This window comes from Lacerta agilis, chromosome 9 (genome assembly GCF_009819535.1).
Source record: "Lacerta agilis isolate rLacAgi1 chromosome 9, rLacAgi1.pri, whole genome shotgun sequence".
Taxonomy (NCBI): Eukaryota; Metazoa; Chordata; class Lepidosauria; order Squamata; family Lacertidae; genus Lacerta; species Lacerta agilis.
In genome coordinates this window covers 36,435,952-36,462,021 of record NC_046320.1, presented here as the reverse complement: position 1 = coordinate 36,462,021, position 26,070 = coordinate 36,435,952, and the positions used below count along the sequence as shown (strand labels likewise).

The following is a 26,070-nucleotide window of genomic DNA, read 5'->3' as shown; positions in this document are numbered from 1 at the left end:
TGCGCACGGGTGCCTGCCTGCAGAAAGGATTTGTGCTGCGGAGCTGTTGTGGAAAACACCTATGTGGTTGTGTTGACAGGTGTTCAAAGGAGGGGTGCAGAAGCTAAAGGTATCTGTCTATATGGCCTTTCCAAAGGCCAGGTTGTGCAGTCAGCTGGGGCCTCTAAAAAGCCAGGCCGGGAGCCACCTTAACTTGAGGCTGCATAGGCCTTGTGGTGCATGTGATTCAGATTCTGTTGAGTTGCACCTCTGGTTACAAAGTTGACTTTTTTTTAGCAATGCCCCCCCCCCCCCCAGTGAGCCTTCTTTTGTTCACTTCTTTTTATTTCGAGCCAGTGCACACCTATGTTTGTGGAACTGCAAACCTTTCCAGTCATGTGTTACTCCATTCAAATCCCACATATGAATGTGGGGAAAGATGATGGTGTGTAGCCTGGTGTAAATTAATTTGTAGCGGGGGGGGGGGGGATTACCACAGCGTGGACCATCCCTGAGAACCGTAGACTGTCCCCGGGACAGGTGAGGGTGCTGATCTCTTATTTTAAAATCCGAAACTTGACAGCTATGGCCATAAAGGCCGCTGACTGTACTAACTAACTTCCCGTGATGGGTTGTATTATTATTTTTTAAAGAATCACCTGTTTTTTGCTGGCGAGGAGTTCTGCGAAGAAGCAACTTCGCGGGAGAGATACGGCTTTTTCCATGGGTGTCGCGTGCATTTACCAGGGATAAATCCGTGAGTATTTTCCACCTGTACCACGTGGAAAAGACATTGCTGATTCAACAAGGGAAAGGCGTCCAGTACGTACTGAACTTCCTTAACTCGGCTGAGAGTGCGAAATAGACAACCTTCCGCCAGAGGCCGCTGTGACTTCCCGCCGCGTGCTGCTCCTCCGAGACCCTCCGTTTCTCGCGATACGCGCGGAAAGCAGCATTAGATCTCGCGCGAGCCCGGTTCTCGTATAATCTCGCGTAGTGTTGAGCTTCCGGTCTCTTTTTCTCCCGGCGCGGCACTATGGCGGTTGGCAAGAACAAGCGCCTCACCAAAGGAGGCAAGAAAGGCGCCAAGAAGAAAGTGTAAGTCAGGCCGGGGCAGAAGCTTCGGGGTAGCGGGAGCGCGACCGAGGAGGAGCGGCGGCCCGCAAACGTCGGATGCCTCCGATGTTGGTCGGATTGAGGAGAGCGGTTGGGTGGGTGTAGGGAAGGCGCTGCTGACATGGCGGCTCTCTAAGGGAAGCGGGCGGGCGGGGGAGCGCGCGGGAATCGTTCTAGAACGGGCACGTGCGAGTTTCCCAGGGGCGGGGAGGGGCAGGTCTGCAAATCTCGTGCCTGGAGCACCGATTTGGGGGGGGGCCTGAGTTGGGGGGCGCCGTCCGGCCTTTCCCTCCGTTGCAGGGCTTATGGGGCTTGAAATTTGTCGGCTCCTACAGTGGCTTCTGCAGTGGCCTTTTCGTACAGCTGCCCTTCTCAGAGAGAGGGGCAGGGAGGCTATTCAGGCTGCTGAAGAAAGGTGGAAAATCTAAGGGACTTTACCTTCTAGGCCTAGTAATTGTCGGGCCCAGTTCAGCATGCAACCCGCTATAAGCAGACCTTTGAAATAAAATGGTGAGTTTCAAAGAACCATCATGGGGCGTCTATCTCGTCCTGGCGAACATTTTGCCTGGTGCCTACAAAGCTCAGGTAGTGTAGTTCGGGGATGTAAAGTGGCAGTTGACTAATGCTGCTAGCCTCAGCCGACTATTGCTTGGCAGTAAACCCGACTGAATTGAGCTTACTTTTGGGTAGACATGGTTAGGACTGTGCTGTAAATTCAGCCCGGTTTACGCCTTTCTTGATATAACTCAGAAGGGTGAAAAGCGAAGTTGTTTTGGCATCAAGACTTGTTTGCAGGCCCAGTGCATGCAGTGTAGATGGGTGAAAACTGCACAAAATATTAACTTTGGTGTTTTACTGGGATATCAAGGGAGTCACATGCAGAAGGCCCAGGCTTGGTTGTGAGAATTTCCAGGTAGGGCTGGTGAAGACTTCCCTGAAACCCTGGAGAGCTGTTGCTGAGTATAGATAATGCTAGATGGACCCAGAAATCATTATTCTATGTAAGACATCTATCTTCCTGTATTCCAAATGTTTCTGGAATTACAGGAAGTTGCAGGTCTGACAAAGCTTTTATCTTTTTCTGGAAATCAGGGTTGATCCCTTTTCAAAGAAGGACTGGTATGATGTCAAGGCCCCAGCAATGTTCAATATTCGAAACATTGGGAAGACATTGGTCACCAGGACTCAGGGAACAAGTAAGTTACCTAGATAGAAATCTGCTACATAATTTTTTTTAAAAAAGATTTATTCTAAGGCTTGCTAGGTAAAAATATGCTGAGCTGCTACGTGCTGCTACTTATTTATAAACTAATTGTTGTATGTGCCATGTTTCAGCTCTAAAAGCAAGGCCTCAACCCTTCTAATTTTAACTGCAGAGATGTTGAATTCTTATCTGCCTTGGGAGTTTTGTGAAATGTAAAGCAAAAGAATTCAAATCTGCTTGGAAGTGTGTATAGGGCAGTTTGTTTGGAAAGCTTACACTCCTGTGCATATTCCCGGGAGGAAATAAATTGGCAAAACACTTTTGTTTCTAGCTATTGCATTAACAGTTTATTATGAGACAATTTAACATTATTTTGTGTTTTTAGAAATTGCCTCAGATGGACTTAAGGGCCGAGTATTTGAAGTAAGTCTTGCTGACCTGCAGAATGACGAAGTTGCCTTCCGTAAATTCAAGCTGATTACAGAAGATGTGCAAGGGAAAAACTGTCTGACAAACTTTCATGGAATGGATCTCACACGTGACAAAATGTGTTCAATGGTCAAAAAATGGCAGGTTAGTAATAATTGCATGTAATTGTGCTAATCTGTAAATGCTGCAATTTATTGCTGTTGCAGGGTGGTGGAAATCTTAGGTACTGGATAATGAATAAAGATTTGACAGCATACTCAGAGTGCCAAATTGATGATTAGAAATTTTATAATCATGAAAGATTGCTAGCTAACTGGGCAACATTCGAAATTTGCCAGGCACATCTTGCACCTGGCTATTGGCCTCTTGAAACCAAGTGAAGGTGCCCAGACTGTTTTCACACACTAGCAATACATCCTGTAGAATTCTATCAGTTATATATTTGTCTGCACAATTGGAATGAATTTCAAGAACCAAAGTTGTCTTGGAAAATGCGACTTTTGAGCTGTCTGGATCAAAAATGAAAACTAGACATTCCTTTTCTAACATGGTAACTGGGTGGGGGGGGGTTGATTTGAAGATGTGGCTACCTTGTTGCACTGAGCATTGAACACCTGGTCTTTTTGCTTGGTCCAAGTTTTATAATAGACACTTTGACTCAATACATTATTTTGGTATATTGAACAACTGTTATTTTTTTCCAGACAATGATTGAAGCCCATGTGGATGTGAAAACTACAGATGGATATCTTCTGCGCCTTTTCTGTGTTGGCTTCACCAAGAAGCGAACTAACCAGATTCGCAAGACATCCTATGCCCAACACCAGCAAGTCCGCCAAATCCGCAAGAAGATGGTGGAAATCATGACACGAGAAGTGCAGACAAATGACCTGAAAGAAGTCGTCAATAAACTGTAGGTTAAAATTTGTGTCTCATATTTAGGAAGGCAGTTTTTATTATATTTAGCTTTAATTTTCATAGCAGTGTATATAAATATTCCAGCACATTTTAGCTGTTCCAGGCCAACCGTTAACACCCATTTACATACAGCAGTCTTGACTGTCAGCTTCAGTTTATGGTGGGAGAGTTGTTCTGTCAGCTCCTCTGTATTATAAAAACAATGTTCTTAGTACTCATTTGTTGTATCTTAATACTTGTTTTATCCAAATCATTTATCAAATTTTATCCAAATTTTAGGCAAATATATTGAATTTTCTTGAATTGTTTGCTAGTCATGTGTAGCAATCTCATCATGTGTTTGTGATGGGGTGCGAGACAGGCACCATAAAATTCCTTACTAGATTACCCTGTTGTGGAGGTATGTTGCAGTGTGACTTTGCTCCCTGAGATCTCTCTGACAAATTCATGGAACATAATGATTATGGAGGCAATGTGCCAGGATGGCTATGCACTGCCTCCATAATCGGAGGCAATATGGCTTCTTCAGAGTGGGAGAGTACTATTTTGCTCATGTCCTGCTTATTGGTTTCCCATAATCATTTGGTTGGCTACTGTGGGTAAATTTAAGTTTTGGGCTCAAATGTGGAGTCACAGGTTCAGTTGCAATCTTTTTTTTATCATTGTGGTGCATAGTCAGTGGAGGAGGACTGCAATATTCAGGCTCTAGCAATAATGGCTGCTTTCTGGGATGTGTAATAGACACCAAAAACAATGATACTACTTTTGGGGTTTTTTCAATACTGTGATTCTTACTTTGAACATAGTAAAGTCAAACTTTATTTCCTGCCATTCTAGGATCCCAGACAGCATTGGGAAAGACATAGAAAAAGCGTGTCAGTCCATCTATCCCCTTCATGATGTCTATGTTCGTAAAGTCAAGATGCTTAAGAAGCCCAAGTTTGAATGTAAGCATTTTGGTATCTTATCAAAGGAATACTTTTTGCTATATTCATTTGTTGGGAATGAATGATGACAATTTGTTTCGGTCCCAGATGAACAGTGATTACTATTTTCAAATTCTGACATTCCCATAAATCATAAAAGGTTAAGTCTTGATTGTTTTCAAAAAGTGTATTGAGCAGCCATCCTATTCAATTTTAAACATGGCTTTATTCTTAAGAAGCACTTAGTTAACTTTAAATGTAGAATCTTAGCATAAAATTGTCTCTGTGTTAATTCAAACTGTTGCATTATTATTTGTAGTGGGCAAGCTGATGGAGCTGCATGGTGAAGGTGGTGGTGCTGGAAAGCCATCAAGTGATGAAACTGGTGCCAAGGTAGAGCGAGCTGATGGGTATGAACCCCCTGTGCAAGAGTCTGTCTAAAACCAGATACAAAAATAAAAAAAGATTTAATATAAATGGCATGGTTATGGGCTTTGTGTCTTTTTCTTTTTTATAAACACAATTGGCCATTATACTTCAAGGTATAGAAGATGGAGTGCAGATATTAGAGTGATTTATAGGTAGGAGTAGTTGAACAAAGTGAATATCTGGTTGAATAAGATAATTAAATCCAATTGAAGAAAAATGCTTGTACAGTGCTTGCTTCTCTATTTAGAAAGCATATTGTCAATTAATACTTGAGACATTGAAGATTCTAAAGGCAGTTAGTTGGATTGTAATTCCCATTGAAATTAGTTTAGTCTGGATCAACCAAAGTAGTTGGTAAGAAAATATGGACGTTAACAAGTTGAATTGTGAACTGTCAATCAAATGCTGATATAAAGGGTTTCAGTGTATGTTAAGAACCAATGTGCAATTTCTACTTACTATTTGATGTATTTGAAATTCCTACCCTACACCATGGACAAATAGTCTTCGAATCAAGCCACTTTCAGCAAAATAAACTTTCAGAAATTATTATTAGTATTGTTAATAGCCCCACTCAACTGACTGGGTTGCCCCAGGCAATCTGGGTGGCTTCCAACATAATACATAGGTAGTAACTTAAACAAGGTCAGTTACTCTTCAAGTGATTTTGCTTGGTATCTACACAGAGAGGCAGCATTCTGTCTCTAGTATGTAAACATACTAAGTTTTTTGCAACAAAAGGGCATGTCAGCTAGGTGCTGAAAGATTTAGGATTGTACTAATAGGTTTATTAAAACCAGTTTTACTGAAGTACAGTTAAATACTTGTTTTTTTCAGAAGCATGACTATTAACATTAGAAATGTTTAAGTTGGAAACTTTGTTGGTTTAATAATAGTATAAATCAAGCATGTCCAAACAAAGTCAACAACTCCAACCCTAAAAAAGCCCAACAACTTCAATCCTCTGAAAAAAGTTTAGACACCACTGGTATAAATAAACCCACTCTTAATACTATGACACTTGAGATCGAGCACACTGAAATAGCTTTAATCACCACTACCTTTATCTAAGGCTGCATCCTACGCATATTTACTCAAAAACAGTTTTTGAATTCAAATTTTATTTCTGAATATATGCAAGAGATTATGCATAACAAGTATCTTGAAATTTACAGAAGAAGAAACTGGTTGGAAAATGTTGGTATTGTTTAGTAGACACATTATTGTGAGGACAGAGTGGGTATTTGGACAACATAAAATAGAAGTAAAAGATAATCCATATTTGCTTGCTTGGTAATCTTGTTAAGTGTAAGATTGTGTCTCATGGATTCCATAGAGTTCTCAAAATGGTCATGCCTAGCTTGTTTCTGGGTTTGGAAAACACAGTAAATCTTGTTGGTTTTTATGGAGCAAGCAGTAAACTTTCAACTCTCTAAATAATGCCTTCATCCAAGCAGCTTCTGGACCACATTAGCTGAAATTACGATTACTTGTGCCTGGATAGCTCAGTTGGCTAGAGCTTGGTGCTGGTAACGCCAAGGTTACAGGTTCGATCCCCGTATGGGACAGTTGCATATTCCTGCATTGCAGGGGGTTGGACTAGATGATCCTCATGGTCCCTTCCAGCTCTACAAATCTATGAAACCAGACTTCCCATGATGCTTACCATGTCCAGTCAGTTGCTTCACTTTACACAATTTCAGTCAAACAGAAAAGTTTATTGATTAAACAAACATGGGGTACCATAAAGTGGAGGGGGGACTACACTGAATGTCCAGAGGTAAAGTGGCTTTTGTATACAGATTTTGTAAGTTTAAAAATCCCTGCAGGTATAAAATAAACTTACATTTTAACAGTCCCTGGTTTTCATTTATGATTGCAGATATATTTTAGACTAATCTGTCCTATCCTGCTTTCCCACGGAATGGTATGCAGCGGAGTTTTGATCATTATCTAAAATACGCCATAGTCCCATTCTGGAAAGTGATGTCAACTAGTCATGCATTTAATTTTTAATGAGTATTTTTCAAGTTTTGATCATTAAAGCTGTATTATGGCCCTCTTAGATGAAACTGTTGGGATGAGATTGTTGCATTTGGCAATCTTGGTATGCAGAACAATGAGAATAAAAGAACGCTCAGCCAGTTGCCTATTTAAATTAATGAGATGCTAATAGATATAATACCCATTTAGGAAAAAGCAATTAATGCATTTTCATTAAAGAGGCCAAAAAAGTCAGCAATTCCCAACTGCCTTAATACTTAAATCTACTTGTTGGCAATATTTCTTTGAAATCATTAGAAAAGCAGGCATTTTCAACAAATAAGTAAACATTGCCCTGAATGTGGGATTGATTTTTAGTGGGCACTTCAAGTGACCTTCAGTAACTTACGCTAGTAACTGCACAGATAGAATGAGAATCTGCTAGTGGCTGTTATAAGACAGCCAGGGTTATATGGTGAAAAAGGTAGCTTTTGCATAGGACATACTCTGCTCAAGTATGAAAGCAACTAGAATCTAGATGGGCGGGGTATAAATAATAAAGTTATTATTGTTATTATAGAATCCGTATAGCTGGATGAAAAGGCTGGTACAGTGGTACCTCAGTTTACAAACTTAAATCTGTTCCAGAAGTCCGTTCTTAAACCAAAGCCATTTTTAAACTGAGGTGCGCTTTCCCCAATGAGGCCTCTTGCCGCCAGTGCCCTTCCACTGTTCAGATTCAGTTCTCGGACTGAGGTAAAGTTTGCAAACCAGGACACTACTTCCAGTTTTGCAGTGTTTGTAAACCGAATCGTTCGTAAACAGGCCTGTTCTTAAACCAAGGTACCACTGTATTGTCTTTGTACTAGCAAAGCCCCATATGCTGTTTTAGGTGTGGGAATTCATATGGTAGTCCATATACATTTTGCACTGAAAGCAAGTTGGGTGAGTATGTATGACTCTCATATGAAAAGGCACAGAGGAAGTTTGTTCTTCTAAAGATTAGATAACCAGAATTTTCTTTAAGCAAACCTTTTAGGTAGCATACATAAAAATTTCCACAAGATGGAAACTGGTCAATCATGACATATTAGGTACTATTAAACAATCTTGCCTACCTTACCTTTCCTAGTACAGTGCTAAGCCTAAAGTCACTTCTCTAACAGAATGAACAGTTCTTCAGCTTACTGCCTTATCCAAGGTAAGGGGGAAGAAATTTATGGCAATCTGAATACTGTATGGGGTTTCTACAGACCTGTTCATCTAACATCAGCAAGTTTTACTATCCTGGGTCCAGGGACAATCCTGTGTAAAAGTAACCAGTTGACATTTGACTTGTTTTTAAAGGGGAACTTTGAAATGGATTAGGAGATAAAATTTGGAGAAAGCCACCTACAGAGTCAATTTGAATAAGTTCTTGACCAGCATTAATCACCTCAGTCCTCAACTGACCAGATTGCAAAAGAATTGCAATTAAAAGCAACCTGTACCTGCTGGAAGCTTTCTGTATACTTGGATGAAAAGCAAGCCTCCTGCAGTTCCAGGCACAGTTAATTCTGTTTCGTATTGTGTTTAACAAAGTTTTGGTTTTAAAATTTGAAGCTCAATATAGCAATGATCTGAAGAAGACTGGGTATTTGCTGCCCATGCAGAAACAAATTATTTGTACCTATGTCATTGCCTGGAAGAAAGTGAAGACATTAATTTATGTAGAACTCAACTTGTTATGAGCAAGATGTTATGAAAAAGTAGTCAAAAGTTCTAGTCAGTCTCTGAAAAACATTCTTAAAATTCAAATGCCTAGTGCCTGCTCTGGATGCAATTGGAAGATCCCTTCTTTTGAAGATACAATTTTGGAGTGTCGGTGAATGACCCAGGGAAAGACTGTTAGGATGGTTGAATTGACTTAAATCTTTATGTAACTGCTTTTGCAGTTTCACAGTTTCTTGATCAGATTAGATTCAGTCTAGTCCGTGGCTTAATCAGATTTTTAATGCATATGCATAAAGTGCTGTTTCCTACACTAACTTGGGGTGTGTGTGTGTAATGAAAATTATTCAGCACAGACCTGCATTACAGATGTAGGATAAGTATAATACAACCACCGAATTGCTATTTTTCCTTTATCATCTTAACAAGATTCATCTTAGAACTCTGAAAAAGGCAAGCAAGAACAAACCAGCAATGCAGCTTAGATGAAAGTTACACACTTTTTAGAGACACGCAGGAAGACAAAATCCATGGGCAGCAATACCGATTTTTAACAAAACTATGGTATGTCTAACTTGTTATAAAGAAGCGGTCATATAGAGTGGTATCCAACTAAGCCATAGCGTAGACTTAATGAAATAAGTCATTGATTTTTGCAGATCTGCTATGAGTATGTCTTAGTTGGATGTCGTCTATAGCATTGAGGCATATTTTCACATGCAACATTATTTCAAACAAACACAAAAGTACTCTTGGTTCAAGAAAATGTGGTGACAAGGGAAGTCAGCAAAAGGTTTAAAAAACTGAATACAATATGAAAGAATAAAGGGTATAAAGCACCAGGTTGAATTGAAGGCAGCATTCTGAATAGGAGAACCTTTTATACTGAAATTACTAGATAATAAGCCACTTGTCTGCACAGTTTAGTGGTGGAGCATGTGCCCTGCACACATACTGTTTTGGATTCAGTCCTTTATATGACCAGTTAAAGATCAGAGAGCAACCAAGAAACACTACTGCTTGAACCCATGTAGAGCCACTGGCAGTCAGAGTAAATAGTACAGTACTAGGGAAATAGAACAGTGGTATGGGTTGGTATAAGAACCTTCATCTGCTCATATAACTGAGTAACCACCTAGACCAGCGTTTCCTCAAACCTGGCTTTCCAGCTATTGTTGGACTACAGCTCCCATCATCCCTAGCTATCAGGACCAGTGGTGAGGTCCAACAACAGCTGGAAACCCAAGTTGGAGAAACACTGTTCTAGAATCGTGTTTCATGACATTTTAATCCTTTTAACACTAAGTGATCGTGTAAGCAATAAGTAGTTTAACATGGTTTCTGAAACAAAAAACCCAACCCACCAAACCCTGTACCTTAAAGTGATCAGACTGTACATCAGGGCTAATGTTTTCACACAGTGGCTCTATTTAGTGTTTACTAATTTAAGTATAGTATGGCATTGGAAAGGAAGAATGCAGCTTGAATATTTAGCTGCATTTGCTAAAATGCAAGTTGCCAGCAGTCAAGTATTGTACCAAATTCCATTTCTTGGAAGAATGAGTGAGCAAGACTTCTAAATAAGTGTAAACGTGAAACAAAATATTGTATAGTCTACAAAATTGTATATTCTAGTATACCTTTATAAAAATAGTGCAAAAATGCATTTGATAGTCAAAGAGTAGATCTTATGATCATAGAGGGCATTGCTGCCTGCAGTAATGTGCTTTTGTGCTAGTAAGGTATTTGCTTGTATAGGCTTCTGTAGGCAGATGGTCCAAAACTGGGTTTTATCTTCAGGAGGAATGCGTAATCTGGACAAAGTTTTTGGGGAATATTCCAGTTTTGCCATGTAGCTCTCCAGTCATCCATTCTTCATCTACAGACTCCAGTTCTGTTAGGATATCACCAACCTGATGGAATAGTTAAAGTAAATATAAATCTGGAAGGGTGTCATTTTTTCAGTATTGTCACGTTCCCATAGATGGTCTTCTAGTGGCATTCTGCTGAAGTTCTATATTCGCTTGCCATTCCTTTAGGTTGGATGAAATGAATCTTATCGCACAAAATAAAGACTTTCCTTGACTAGCCAAATTGCAGGCGGTATTGTGTTTGCCAATATGTTCTTTGTCAGCTGAGAGGCAGCTGAACGTGGCACCAATTTCAACAGCACCTCACTCCTACCTTCAGTTGTATTTAGCATATAGGAACTGCCTTGACTAGGCATAGGCAAACACGGCCCTCCAGATTTTTTGGGACTACGACTCCCATCATCCCTGACCACTGGTTCTGTTAGCTAGGGATAATGGGAGTTGTAGTCCCAAAACATTGGAGGGCCGGGTTTGCCTATGCCTGGCCGTGACCATCAGTATATCTAGCTTAGCATTGTGTACACTGATTAGCTGAGGTGCTCTAGGGTTTCAAACAAGTCTTTCCCCAACCCTATTGAGATATGCTTCCTGTCAGCATGCACACTTAAGTTTATGTCCCTTACCCCATGGCCACTGGATCAGTTTAAGGAGGCCCAAACATTTAAGCAATAAACAGCAAGTATATGACCTCATATTTTAGGAGCTGTAGCTTAGTGGTTGAAAAGACCCTAGGTTCAATCCCTGGGGTCAAGATGGGGACAGGAAATACTGAAACCTTAGAGAGCAGCTTTCAGCTATGGTTGTCAATACTAAACTAGATAGACCAATATTCTGACTCGGTCTTAAGTCAGCTCCCTGGCTCAGATGTAACAATAATACTTGATAGAAGTAGCTCTATCAAGTGGAGAATTGTTCTGGATATACTTAATCAACTTATTGACTGAAAAAGAGATTCAGATCAGTATTTTTAAGAGTTACACAGTACCACTTCTAGCACTGCAGTATGGCAAACAAAATGGATGGGTTTAAAAAGATACCTTGAAGGAGAGTTCATCTACGTTCTCAGCATGGAAGTCATATAAAGCCTTGGCTTTTCGTTTCTTAGTACCTGGAGGTTGTGATGACTGCGTTCCTCCTGTAAAACAGAATGGTAGTATTCTTTCATCCCAAAGATGGCAATTTTACTATACTGTTTCCCATCAGCTACCATATTTCTTACTTTCGTCTAAAATATGATTGAGTGGAAAGGGAGAGGAGAGCAGGATGTGCATTGTATACCTAAGAAAAAAGTCTGTTCCCCATATTTTTTCCAAGCAAAAACACAAGTACGAGTGGAAGTTTTGGAAACTGTTCTGGGTTTCTAAAAGCACGGAGTTAGTTGAAGTTAAGTTGAGGCATTCCCTGTTGCCCCCTAGCTGAAGAGACATGAGCATGATAGTACCCAAAACATTATTGAGATAATGCCAAACCTGTGGCCTATGTCAGTGCTATTGTGCCAGTAACTGGCACTGTCCCAAGACACTCAAACAGCAGGTTAGTGGGATTTTTATAAGCAAAACAGGTTGGGACTGTGCTGCTTGTATCCCACATGATGCTTTAGGATCTGGGTACCAAAAATGCAATGGAATTTATGACAATTGTACATCACCAATGTACACTCTTGGCGAATTGCTTTCTCTGTCTAAACAAATGTTTTCCCTTAAGAGTGCATTGCTTTCTTCTTTTTTGCAATACTAAGCCCTGTGTGTGAGAGAGATGATTTGTTTAGAAATGTAACCAAGCCTCTCCCAGGGATGGACTAATTGTTAGATCCATGGCAGAATGGATCTTCAAGGACCAACTGAGGCTGTCTGCCCGTCTAATCATTACCATAATAAGCTTATCTACAAACTCACTGCAATGAAGCGCATTTGACTGTTGGGAAACTGCCTTCCATTTTGAAGGAGCTACCTAAGGTGTAGCATCTGCGTGGAGATCTAGAACAGCACGAAGTGTGGCAGTATTTATTTATAAATTCAAAGGGATTTCATCTGCCCTGGAAGCACTGGAGCTTCAGCATCAAAACTTTCAAGGGCAGCATCTTGCTGAAGAAAGGTTATCGGCAGCAAACTACATCATGTAGGATGGGAGTTTCTTGATCTAGTTTGGGTAAACATCTAAGATTTTTAGAAATCTACGAAGCGGATTCAAACATGAAGGGGTTATAGTTCTTTTAGACCTCTGACGTCTTAGCGGGTACATGGGAAGGGGCTTCAGGACATGGGTAATTTGCATGGTCTGCTAAGATAGATGGACACATGGCAGGTTGTACAGATATGTTTCCTGAAATGCCAGTTTTCCATTCCATTCGGCACTGTACCTGAGCAAACATGAACAAACACTGCAGGGAAAATTCCTTCCTTTCCATTCAGTCTCCCTCTGTACCACTCTGAGTCCAAGTGTTCCAATATCAAGATTCGATCTCCCCTTTTAAAAGACAAGTCTTCCTGCGTTTCCGCTGTAAAATCATGGAGTGCATCACACCACTGTCCGGCATGTCCTTCAAGCTGCAAAAATGGAAGAGAGTGCATATGCGAGAACTTTTCTGCTACTGTATGGAAAGCAATCCAGCCCCCATTACTTATGTACATAATATTTAATAGGCTTAAAGCAGATTACTGGTGAGAAAAGCTTTATATCAATCCTGGCCTGTGAAGCACAAAGAAAAGATAGCATATCTTTCGGCTCAGTTTAAGTAGCTTATTTCTCTGTGCGCTCCTTATACTAAAAGGCAGAAGGTAATGTGGCATTCTGAGTACACGCATCTTATTTCATTGACTTTCATGGAGAAAGCAGGAGCCCAATGAGTACAAAAAAATATCTGCTTTCCAACCCAGACCCCTGGGCTTGCAACAGCAAGAGGAAACTGCGTGAAATGAATGGGTTTCCTGCAAGTCTTTTCTCCTCTTGCTTTCTTCCTTTCTTCTCTGACCCCATTTTCCTTTTATGATCGCATCTGAATATGTTGGCCATATTTGAGAATGTATCACTGCAGGTTTTTAATCCTAAACATATATGCCAGAAGAAAGAGCTGTTGAATTTGGTGTGCTTTACTTATAAATGAGCATGTTTAGGGTTAATCTTTGAAGAAGTGCCCAGGAATAATAATGCTTTCTACTTTGCAAAATATGATAATAAGGGTTCCCCACCCCATAAAAATAACATTTTGTTCATTTGATAAAAGCTTTTAATGGTTTTGTTGATTTAGAAGCCAAGCTCTTGAGTTCCTTTCATTTTATATTAATTATCCAGTGCTTCTGTACAGCTATAAATTCTCAGTTGTCACCAAAGAGACACTGCTTTTTACTCATCTCTACAAGCACACCTAGGGCATCTTTAAGCAACTCAAGGAATTGTTGGAGGATCAAAAGTGTTTTAAAATAAACCAGAAAAAAAGTGTTTGGATTTTTCTTTCCAATTGCAAATATGTTATTTCCTTGAAATTTGTCTAATTTAAAACTTTCTAAGCAATTGGACTGAATCAGAAGTTATGGGGGGTGAGTGCGTTTCCCTATGTCCGTCATCTATTTTCACAATGCTTCAAGCCCCATTTCACCACCTCCATTCCACATCTGTACTAGGGCATTTTATCTCCCTTCCACTTTCAGCAACCCCTCTGCTTCTGTTCAGGGTGTGAAAACTGGATTACATCCGCGTTAATTAAAGGTATACCTACTGGCATATTTACCGAACATAGGTGAGTAGCAGAAACTATCATATCTACTGCTAATGTGAGACAATGTTAAATGGATTACCTGTGACACAGACACAGAATTCTTATTCAGTGATGTTCCACCATCTACATAAAATAATGATAAAGGGAATTATTATTTATCACTTATAAATCACCTAAACTCTTCTAAGCCCTATACAGAGTTTAAGAGTCAAGGCAGTACCTGCTTCCAAGATTTGCATCAGTTTATGTTCCACTGGCTGATTCAGGATGGGGGAGTTATGCCCTGGCTCAACTTACGAAAGCCCAAGCTCTGCGAATCCAGCATCTCTCATCTTGGTGAACCTTGGGTTTGAACTGTAATGTTACTCACAATTGCTTTCTGTGTTACCTGGTCCAGGGAGATCTTCAATAATTTCTACGAAGTTCAAGGGGAAAATTCCAGATGTGCCTCTCAGCTCTCCTCTAGCCCATTCTTCATTGACATATTCCTTCAAAGTAATAATTTCACCTTCCGAAAAGCTTAATTCGTCTTTCTGATCTCCGATGTACTCAAATCGAGCTATACACCTAGGGCCTCTAAAATAACAAAGATAACAAAACTGAAAGAAACAGCAGTAATAGCCTTTTTTTAAAGTCTTACTCCAAACATAGCTTCCAGTAGCACCTTAGAGACCAACTAAGTTTGTTCTTGGTATGAGCTTTCGTGTGCATGCACACGAAACCTCATACCAAGAACAAACTTAGTTGGTCTCTAAGGTGCTACTGGAAGGAATTTTTAATTTTGTTTTGCCTATGGCAGACCAACACATCTACCTACCTGTAATCCAAATATAGCTGTCAACTTTCCCCTTTTTTGCGGAAAATTCTCTTATTCCAGCACCGTTTCCCACTGCAAAAGAAGGGAAGGTGGCAGCTACGGCCGTTTCCCAATGCAAGAAAAAGGAAGGTTGACAGCTATGGCTCCAAACCATCAACCACATTGAGAATGGAGCAACAGCTTTATTCTAAATGAGCCCCCTTCATCACATGTATGGACTGAGTGCTGACTTGAAAAAAACAGCCTGCCTCTTTCCATTGATGTTAAGCCCATTCCATGGAATCTCTACCCATATCTGACACAAACAGGTGCTATGTTATTGTAGGTACAGCTGTCAAGCAATGCAGTAACTCAAACTAGTCTTCGGTGAGGCCAGGTTGTAAAGATACCTGTAATGCTCAGACCTGAGCAGCTGGTTTATATAATGCAAATTCTCACTCTGGGATCATGTGTCCAGGTGGGTGGCTGCATAGAAATCCATTTATGTAAACTGGGTAGTGCACAGGCATTGCCAGCAGGAATTGATGCAACTACCTCAATACAGAGCTCAACTTGACACTTAACATTTCTGCATGTGATTGCAAACCAACCTACATGATCTCAATGTGTGTGGAAAGGTGAGATTTCCAAAGTGGCCCCAAACAAAGAAAACACTTTGTATTACGTCCAGTTATTGGGCTCAGAACAGGAAGTGCAGATATGCTGGAAATCAACGTTGCTTCTGCAATTCGCAGCTGGCAAACCAAGTACTATGAGCAGAGAGACAACCCATCACTTCGGGTCATAACCAGGCTGGAAAAATGAATTACTATTAATTCACCTGAGCCTGGGGAGTTCTAAGGAAGCGCTCCTGCCTTCATTCAAGCCAGCAGCCAGATAAGTGGGCAGGAAGGACTCATGGATTGGCTGGGAAGGACATGAATTCTCTGGCTCATAAAATTTGAGGTAAGAAATAATTATTGGGCCATAATGTTTGATATTTTAAGTGACCGCTATAGCCCTGAGGTATCTATTTCCAAGCCAGAAAATAAAAAAGTTTCAGTGATATCTCTAGTTTGTATGCAGTTCCCAGTCTCTGATTTCATCACTGGCTGAACAAAAAAGGATATCTGCAAAGCGAAAGGGGGGGGGGGGAGAGACTAGCAGCACAGTAAATTCAAAGTAAGGTATTGTTAAAGCCATGTTGGAGATGAGGACAGATGACACTGAAATATTATTTTAATGGCATTTGCAGCTGGTGGTTTATCTCAAGTTTGATAACAAATGGAAATAATTCAAATCACTTTTTTATTGTCTGAAATATAAAGTAAAATGTCCAGCCTTCTTAAATATTTTTCCTACCATAGTGAAAATTCTATTAATAAATAAAAAGACAGATGTTCCCATTAACCTACTGAATGATTATTGTACACAATAAATAAATTTTCTGCAAGCTACCAAAGAACAATAAATTATAACTTGAGAGTTAAAAATGAAAGACCTGTAAAAAGTAATCCTATAGTAGGCAGACACCCTACAACTGAGTGTAATCAATCCAGTACCTTAATTGCAATTTTAAAATGCTATGTAACAATATTTCAAATGACAGATCCACTGTGTCACTGAATATATGCAAATGTTTTGATTTAGCAGGGACCTCACAGATACATAAGAAATTTGCAATTGTTACCTTCCTCACATAACTCAGTCTTTAATGAGAATCTTGATCAAAATAGGTTACTATTTTTTACCTTCAGACATTTTATTGCCTATCTTCCGCAAGTACAGGCTCTACATCTAGAACAAATTAACATCAATCCTTGGAAAAACACGTTTGAGGGATGATGCCATCTGCCAGTTCCTTTAATCATTGCAAATCAAACTAATGTTTATATTCTGCACACAAAAAGTGTCTTGTTCTTTACCTTACATTGTAATTGATTTTGAATTAACAATACTGATTTTTTTTAAAAAAAGTAATTTGCAGGAATCAGGCAGCACAAAGCCAGGTGGAACATTTCCCACTGTATCATTTGTCTCACTAATCATACCTTCTGACACGATATGAGAGAGCCTGGAGTCCTGCTACATTATTTTGTAATATCATGACATTTTAAGGAACTTGTGTGCTGGTGCACGAAGTCTTAGAATCAGGTTGCAGGTTTCATAGAAACCCCAGTGTGAGTGGAAGGCCTTTTTATTCATGTGGGTGTCTGATTCTTACTGCTATCTCCAGCTGTGGTCCCCTGTAAAACGTTAGACATTATTCCACATAATTCCATGACTCAGAGGAATAGCAGGGTTTGGGGGGAGGGTGTTGTGTGTGTGTGTGTGTGTGTGTGTGTGTGTGTGTGGAGCTGCAGCTGCTTTGTTGTCAAAGCAGAACTCTGCTTGTGGTACTCTAGACATTTATTGCATATTGCTGTGAAAACTTACACGATACTTGATGATGAAAAGTGCCCTTTTTTCCTGTTGCCTTCTTCTGGAATATCAACCTAGGAAGAAGACGTAGGAAAATATAAGTATCCAGCTTCAGAGGTTTGCTCTGCTTTAAAAACAGAATTCTTAAAATTATAGACTTGCTTGATAAAACTGCAGTTCCACCTGCAGCCTTCATGTGGCAATGCTCAATTAGAATGTTTTGGCCACTGATCAAAACCAAAGGGATTTCTTGCAGTATCAGTCTCTGATTCAATATTCTGGAAGACACACCATGTTCTATACTTTTTTTGTTCCCAAATATCATACTTCAGTATCAACAGTCCTCTCTTGGCTGCACACACGACTGGCAGAAATCAGGACTGAGAGTAATTACATGCTGTTGCCTTTGGCTCCTTTTCCTAATTGATATTACAGTCTATTATCTGCTTGTTCGCGTCACAAAAGTCAGAATAATTATTCAGACATATCCATTCCAGGACTTTGATCTCCTAGATTTCACCATCTGCAAGCCAAAACAAATAAACATATGTCGCAAAGCCTACTACTTTATTCATACAAAAGCAGAATTTTAAGAAGATGGATGAAACAATCTATTATCCAGAGACTCTCCCACTATGCATTTGGTTTTATACTCAAGGAGATACGCTATAAACAGTCATAGAAACCCTAGGGTGAGTGTTGTAAACTTTTACTGCAAAGCAATAACTGCTTCCAGAACCATTATTTCTTATTAGATGGCAGAATTGCAATCTCTTCTGCCACACACCAGGAAATCTATGTAAAATCTGTGTTCATTTCTGTTTTTGAATTCACCAGCCTAATAGAAATATTTTGGAATTACTAATCAATCTTCATCTAAACTGTTTCAGTCTAAATGGTTGGAAATGGAAAATAACATACATATTTAGACAAAGGAATTTTGGACTTCCACTGGCATAATAACGTTCCACATCGAAATCTCAGGTGTGTTCACCCATTTACCTGTGTTGGAAGCCTACATACTGTACGGAGATGGATTTATTAGCAGCTCCATGAGGTCAGTGCCATTATTTATGGCACTACCATTATTTATTATTTATAAATTTGTTCATTTCTATGCCACCTTTCAATACACTGATCAGCTCGCCTGTGCTTTAAGATCAGCCGGGGGGGGGGGGGTCTTCATGCCTCACTGACAGGAGAGGCTCCTTTGGTGGTGGTGTGGGATAGAGCTTTCTTTGTGGCAATGCTCTTTTGTGGAATGCATTTCCTTAACAGGTACGCCAGAGCACTGACATAGTCCTTTTGCTGCCAAGTGAAGGACATACCCAATTACTCAGCCTTTTTTATTGGAGTGCTTGTGTGTTAATGACTATTTTACTCTCTCTCTCTCTCCCCCCCCCCCCCTTAAGCATTCCATGTTGGCAGTTTTTAAAAATTGTTTTTATTTGTTGGGGTTGTTTTTATTTTGCATTGTACTTCACCTGATATCGGTTACTGATGAAGGGAGGGCTAAAAACCTTTCAAATAAAAATATACATAAATACCCCCAGAGCAGCCCATGCAATGAACCATCAGATGTACCACAAGTTGTTCCAGATAACTGGCATGAGGCTACCAAAATGTCTAGCAGATGTCTTCGAAAGAGCAGAAGGAGTCTGTTGGCAGAATGCCCAGTCTGCAGGTAAAAAGGTAAAGGTAAAGGACCCCAGGACGGTTAAGTCCATGCAAAGGTGACTATGGGGTTGTGGCGCTCATCTCGCTTTCAGGCCGAAGGAGCCTGTGTTTGTCCAGACAGCTTTCCAGGTCATGTGGCCAGCATGACTAAACCGCTTCTGGCACAACGGAACACCGTGACGGAAACCAGAGTGCACGGAAATGCTGCTTACCTTCCCGCGGCAGCGGTACCTATTTATCTACTTGCACTGGTGTGCTTTCGAACTGCTTGGTTGGCAGAAGTTGGGACAGAGCAATGGGAGCTCATTCTGTTGCGGGGATTCAAACCAACAACCTTCCGATCAGCAAGCCCAAGAGGCTCAGTGGTTTAGACCACCGCGCCACCCGCATCCCTGTGCCCAGTCTGCATCACAAGGCACAACCCAGTCTTCCAACTTGTGAAGTGTCAAGTATTTGGATCTTAGCTATTTAATCTCATATAGGCTAGGCAAATGGCCTAGAACCACAGATGGATGCACATTCTGATGCCTCCACAAAACTCCTGCTGGAATCCAATGAAGTGAATGGAGAAGCTCTCTGGGTACATTGGTGCTTCTACAAAGGTACAGGGCTGGGGCAAAAAGGTCTAAAGTGACTTAAATCTGTGTATTATGGCTTAATGGGTTTGTGAGTTAAAGCCTAAATATATAGTGCTGTTTTGCTAAGCTTCTAAATGATGTATAGTATGAAGCTCTTATGTCTAACCAGATGAATATTTTATTTATCTGCTGTACATGCATAGCAGGCATCCCAAGTTACCCAAAAAAGTAATTGTATGGAACAGGTGTCCAACTCCTATTTCAAATTGAGTTAAATACATTAAAAGTGAAAATATTCTGGAGAATGTGTATACAGAATAATTTCTGAAATATACTCCAAAGCTCCTGAATTCTAACAAGCGCATATGGCTAATGAATCCCATTGTTCTCAGATGGGTTGAGCCAGGTTTTTTTGTGACTCGCGTTGCTCCTTGGAGCATTTTGGTTATGGCCCTTGCTACTTACTAAAACCAAATGTTTCTAAGGCTGGAAATACAGAATATCTGCAAAAGACATGCTGTGCCTCCCCCCCCCCCCGGTCCTGAGACTGATGTTAAATATTCCAATTTAAAATCTATTATTCTCTGTTGGTTAGAGGTTGTGGTGCTGATAATGCCTAGGTTGCAGGTCCAACCCCCATATGGTTCCCTTCCAACTCTACAATACTGTGACTCTAAAAACACCCCACCTGTCCCCAAAATATTGCCCCCCTTCAGTAAACACATTTATGAATGTTAGATAAAGCAGTCACTCTAGGCTCATGGTTTTGCAATTTATAGTTGTTTTCAGACAACCATCACAAGAGCAAATGATTGATAGATAAGACTTTTCTGTTCCTCTTGTTTCTAAAGTTCTTAAATCCTTCAATGGATTCACAAGGTGTGGCTGTGGTGGTAAGGCACAAGGTGAATCGTGGAGCAAAAGCTAGGTAATTACTGAATGCTTGATAAATAATAGAGCAACCGTAAGACTCTTGCAAGCTGCAATCTTTTGTTCCCCTGGCCACCAGTAATTCTGGATTCCTTTGCCTGTAGCCGGAGCGGCTAACCTGGAATCCCTCCAGATGTTTTTATATTCCAAGCTCCCATTATCCCTGACCACTGACCACACTTCCTGGAACTGATGGAAGTTGGAGTCCAGTAACATCTGGACAGGCACAAGTTAGCCACTCCTGCTTTATAATTGCATGAATAACAAACACAAACAGAGTCCTTTAAATTACATCTTGTTTCTCCCAGTGCTGCATATTTTGGAACCCAGCTTGATACAACCACAGCATCAGCTGCAGAGAACTGGTTTTGTAAGATTTTGACATTCCCATTCCTTTTTTAGGAGATGTACAGACAAACTGAAGCCCATAATGGGTGGCCATGTTATTTAAGCATAGGAGTGGAAGACAATCTGATCTGATGTACGAAGAAGAAGCCCCAAAGTAACATGGCTGCTGTTGTGAGAAACTGCACAATATGCTTTTGGGTGATTTATGAACACACTTGAATTAAGTAAAGGATGTGTTCTCACTTAACTTGAAATTATCATGAAAATGATGCCCATAAACTGCCAGGCAGAGTTGCGAGATTAAATAGATTTGCTGCACCTCACAAGCAACTTGATATCTGGCTTTGTGCACTCAAGCAAGATTTATCTATATGGCATGCTCAATAAAATGCACAGGGGAGAAATTAAATTAGAACTGGGATGTGTACATAGATGGAATGCACCATATTTCACTGGAAGTGGCCTACTTACAATAACTTTGACAAAGCTGGCAGGAAAGATCCCTGTGCAATTCTTGCATTTTCCTCTGTACCACTCGTCATCTATTTTCTCCAGAAGATAAACGGTCTCTCCAGAATAGAGGTCCAAATCATCAGTATGTTCTGTGGACAACAACAAAAACCATACCTGTTCATGTTGTAGCCTGGTATATTGAATATTGCTAAGAAAAGCCTCATTTAAAACAAACACTGTATGCAAAAGCAAGCCAGAGTTTGAAAAATACTGTAACATTAACCAACCAGGGTTTGGGAGTAGGGAACATACTGGAGTTTGGAGCCAGCACAGCACAGAGAGAGGGGCTGGGTTACATCTACCCTACAAACATAAAACCTGCCTGCTAAATCAATGGGTCTAATTTACTTGGCTGATTCTAAATTTCCTCCCAAGATTCTACCAGGCATATTAATGTCAACAAAATGAAGCCAATTATTTACATTTAAAGGGGGAAATTGGGGGGGGGGGCAGGTGGAGTTTGGAAACTTTGGGGCAAGTCCTTCTGTGCTTACCTTCTTGCAATGCACAGAGTGTGCAGTTTTATTTAAGCCATGGACCATTTCTGTGTGTGTCTCTGGCTGTGCCAGAACATCACATCTACCACGTCGTATGTCGAAACAGTAGTTGTGCACAAGAGGCAAGCTACAGTAATTTGTACTGGGCCCCTTACCCCTGTTCTCCCATCTACCCATATATCTCTGACACCATGTCCCTCTGAAAACCGCCCACAAAGGAACCTCAGAAGTCTATCAAACCTGTGATGCCCACAGGCCAACCAGGTTTATAACTGTGTTACAAACACGGTTACAAACCCGTAACCGTGTTTATCTATGATAATGGTTATCTAGCCATTTCTACAAAGGTAACTCAGTGAGTGACACTCTGGGCATCACAGATCTGTGTACACTTTCTGCCTTACACAGGTATCCTTTCAATTTCTTCATCATCCTCATCCCCTTTAAACTTTCTCACTTAGCCACTGCCCTTGCAGCAATCACTTTAGTTGTGCTTGCTTATAAGCAATAAACTGGAAACTATGAATGGAATCTGCTTCAAGCATGTTGCCGTTTCCCGGCAAGAAACAGCCTAGCACTGTCAATATGTTCTGGCATGCAGCAGAACCAGTAAACTAAAATCTGTAACGAAGCTAAAATCTGTAAACATGATTAAAAAAGAAAGAAGAGCCCAAAATTTAAACTGTTTCCATTTTCACTGCTACCACTGAACTGCACTTACCTGCTAGAAAATCATGCAGCACTATCGCATGAGGAACACGTGGGTCGGAAATCTTCTGCATATTGTCCGAATCCTTAAAAAACAGTAGATTTGGAAATTGTGATGCTTGGTGTTTGTTATTTGTTGGGAGACCTAATTTCTGTGTGGAGCATCCATCACTGACTTAAATATAACCTTCCACCGATTTATGTTGTTAGCTGTTAAGACATAAAATCTGGGGCCTGCTTCTTTTCTCATTTAATCCGGATTTTAATACCACCTGATCTCATTGAAAATCAATGATCTTAAACCAGCGCAGTACATGCATCAGCGAAAAGAAAATCGCATCTCTGAAAATTGCAAGCAGCTGCTTTGTTACTGTAAATGAGATGTGTGCCTGTCTAAGCCTTTTCCTTATTTGCAAAGTTTTCTAGCTAATTCTCAGAGAGGCTAACTCCACAGCACCAACAGTAACAGTAAATCCCCTTGGGAAGTATGAGCAAAAGATGCTGACCATTTCAAAACACACTATCCATTTTAATTTGTTAAGAGCCACAGATAAAGGCCTCCTGGTATATTTCTAAGAGTAGCCTAATAGCACGAGATGCTTAACATCCTATACTAAGATAATAAAATTATGTTTTGGATTAAGATTTACCAACTGCTGTTCCAGTGAAATAGTGTTGCCCTGGAGTAAGAAATTTTAAAATACGAAGCATGCTAGGATCTGCAGAATGTATAGGAAGCTATAGGCCCTGTGCAGAACTGCTCTCTATATAATTTTTTTTTCTAATTTATTTCAACTATGCAGTTTTCGATACGTATATTAAAATTCATACCTTCTGTCTGCTTTTCAAACTCTCATCCAGTGGAGTTATTATCTCCATCTGGGATGAATGAACTTTGCCAGTTTCTTCGCCCTTTTGACATTCAATGATGCTGTTGTCAACATGGTCCACCAGCACAAGTACGTCTCCACGCTTTAAAGTTAACAAAAGGCCGTTAGATGGTTCACGATTCAGCAAGCAGCATGTGCATATGCATGAATAAGCCACAAGAAAGAGCATTACCTTGCAAGAGAGATGGCCAGGATCTTGTGGAGAGATATCTTCCTTGGCGATTCCATGAGGCACAGGAAGCTTAAGACAAATAACTCAAATGTTTCAGTCAAAAATAGTTCCTGTCAATTTGCTACACAACTTAATGTTTTATTAGATATTGTAAAGAAAGAAAATCAAAATACATTTTAAGCATTTTAAATAAAATATACAATATATTTTAAAAGCATCAAGCATTTGAAAGATACAGAATCAACCATATTTTTGGAGCACAAATTTATGTGTGAAAACTGCAGTGTATTGATTCTGCCGTTCATCATAAGATCTCAGGTTGAGGAACAATAACACTTATTTTAAAACCCACAAATCCATTAAACAACCTAAAAGCAGATAACATTACTATTTACATAAGTTACAAAACTATAGGGTGGCTTCTATCAAACCCCCGTTTTGTTCTTTTCCTCACCATGTATTTACTGTAGAGAGGATGGCCTGGCTTGGGTCGAGGAGGTAAAGCTGGATCTTGATTTTTAGCAGTATCATTCTTTGTTCTCTTGACTCCTGGCCCTGATTTGCCTGGTTGTTTATGGAGGTTCACGTCAGATGATGAGCGAGAAAACCTCCCCTTTTGCGATGAGGCCTTGGTAGACTTTGGTGGTGGCGGCCTTCCAGGGGCACCCTTAGGTGGAGGAGGTCGAGCTGGCGTGGTTTTTCCATCACCAGGCCTAGAAGTTACACAGACAACAAGGAATATAAACCATGTAACAGAAAGTATAGTTCATTTAGATATGTAGAAGAATACTGCAGGGCTGGGTTATCTGAAACTCCTAGAAAAAAGCAATGAGCATTTTTTTGAGAGGGCTGTGGACAGTCATTGTAATATCCCCAATAGTCTAGTCTCTTAAACAGAAAATTCAATTTCTGCTGACCAGTTTTGATTACAGACAACTGGCTGTTGCAGGAAGGCAGACCATAATTAAAGAACTTTGTTTGAAGCTGCCAAGGGCAGTGAGTGCACCATGTCTGAGCTGCCTCATGTGCAAGCTTGCTGAACCAGCTAGACAGAATATCAGATTATAAACAGTTAGAAAGAATGTTTACACCATACAGTGGTACCTTGGTTCTCAAACGCCTTGGTACTCAAACATCTTGGAACCCAAACACTGCAAACCTGGAAGTAAGTATTCTGGTTTGTGAACTTTTTTCAGAAGCCAAACGTGCTCCATTTTGAGTGTTATGCTTCCGATTTGAGTGCCACACTTCCGTTTTGAGTATTACGCTGAGGTCTGTCTGTTTTTCCTATTTATTTTGCGTTTTTGTGGCTCTTTTTGTTTTGTTTTCTTGACTGTGTGGAACCCAGTTCAGCTACTGATTGATTGATTGATTGATTGATTGTGTGACTGCAGTACACTGTTGTTTGCTTTCATTTTATGGTCTCGTTAGATAGTAAAATTCAGGTGAAATTGCTGTTTTAAGGGTTGTTTTTAAGTCTGTAACGGATTAATCCATTTTGCATTACTTTCTATGGGAAAGCGTCTTGGGTTTTGGAATGCTTTGGTTTTGGAACGGACTTCCAGAACGGATTAAGTTTGAGAACCAAGATACCACTGTACTGGTAAATATGTCCCCATCTACTGAAGTATTTAAAACACCGCAGGAACAAATAGGTTTTTAGCTCACAAATGTCATTCTGCTGGCCACTAAACAATTTGATTGATGTGAGTTACTGGGAAATTGTTGAAATAGTAATAAGTAAGAATAACGTGGCAGGGCTTTGATATGTATTTTTACAGTGTTCATTTCAACAATGATACCTGTTGTGCCTAATTCTCTATATTTGACCAGGGCAGTTGCACAACAGCATTAAAAAAAAAATCCTTACAATCCTTAAAACATTTAAAACTACTTCTCTAAAAATATTAAAAGAACATCGGCACCATCTTAAAACATATTTTAAATACAAAATGTTTGAGCAGAAAGGAGAGACACAAAGTATATATTTATTACGATCTTAACAAACACAAAAGCAACAGGTTAAGCGTGTAATACAACAATGCTGACAAAAGAGAGAGAGAGAGAGAGAGAGAGAGAGAGAGAGAGAGAGGGAGGGAGGAAGGGAGGGAGGGAGGGAGAGAAAGCCATGCTTATATCAACAGCAACAATGACTCATCTCCTTTGGGATTAGCTGAGACAACGCTCTCGGGTTTACTCCTATTATCATCATTCCTGCAACTTAAGATTTCAGGGATGAAAGACAGCTCTGTCTTCTTGC

The 26,070-nt window shown here is 40.2% G+C and overlaps 2 protein-coding genes and 1 non-coding gene across 6 annotated transcripts in view; 2 read left to right on the top strand and 1 right to left on the bottom strand.

Annotated features, from left to right (window-relative positions):
- The first annotated feature begins 931 nt into the window (after positions 1-931).
- RPS3A (ribosomal protein S3A) lies at positions 932-5,054 on the top strand. The gene is made up of 6 exons (XM_033159935.1): positions 932-1,077; positions 2,188-2,291; positions 2,685-2,872; positions 3,433-3,641; positions 4,484-4,593; positions 4,892-5,054. Exons 1-6 carry the CDS (start codon positions 1,016-1,018, stop codon positions 5,011-5,013), a joined length of 795 nt encoding a protein of 264 aa, XP_033015826.1. The 5' UTR covers positions 932-1,015; the 3' UTR covers positions 5,014-5,054.
- LOC117053538 lies at positions 4,650-4,715 on the top strand. Its single transcript, XR_004427409.1, has one exon. It is a non-coding gene; the product is annotated as a small nucleolar RNA SNORD73 (small nucleolar RNA).
- Positions 5,055-10,297: 5,243 nt separating the features above from the next.
- SH3D19 (SH3 domain containing 19) overlaps positions 10,298-26,070 on the bottom strand; it is a 59,100-nt gene continuing 43,327 nt past the window's right edge. For all 4 annotated transcript variants that reach the window (XM_033161208.1, XM_033161207.1, XM_033161212.1 and 1 more), the window contains 11 exons: positions 24,265-24,523; positions 23,811-23,879; positions 23,580-23,720; positions 22,762-22,834; positions 21,502-21,632; positions 17,513-17,571; positions 14,669-14,856; positions 14,360-14,403; positions 12,925-13,111; positions 11,603-11,700; positions 10,298-10,607 (listed from right to left, as the gene is read on the bottom strand). In XM_033161208.1, the coding sequence (XP_033017099.1) occupies positions 10,491-10,607; positions 11,603-11,700; positions 12,925-13,111; positions 14,360-14,403; positions 14,669-14,856; positions 17,513-17,571; positions 21,502-21,632; positions 22,762-22,834; positions 23,580-23,720; positions 23,811-23,879; positions 24,265-24,523 (1,366 nt within the window). In that variant the 3' untranslated portion in view covers positions 10,298-10,490. The remainder of the gene's footprint in view (positions 10,608-11,602; positions 11,701-12,924; positions 13,112-14,359; positions 14,404-14,668; positions 14,857-17,512; positions 17,572-21,501; positions 21,633-22,761; positions 22,835-23,579; positions 23,721-23,810; positions 23,880-24,264; positions 24,524-26,070) is intronic.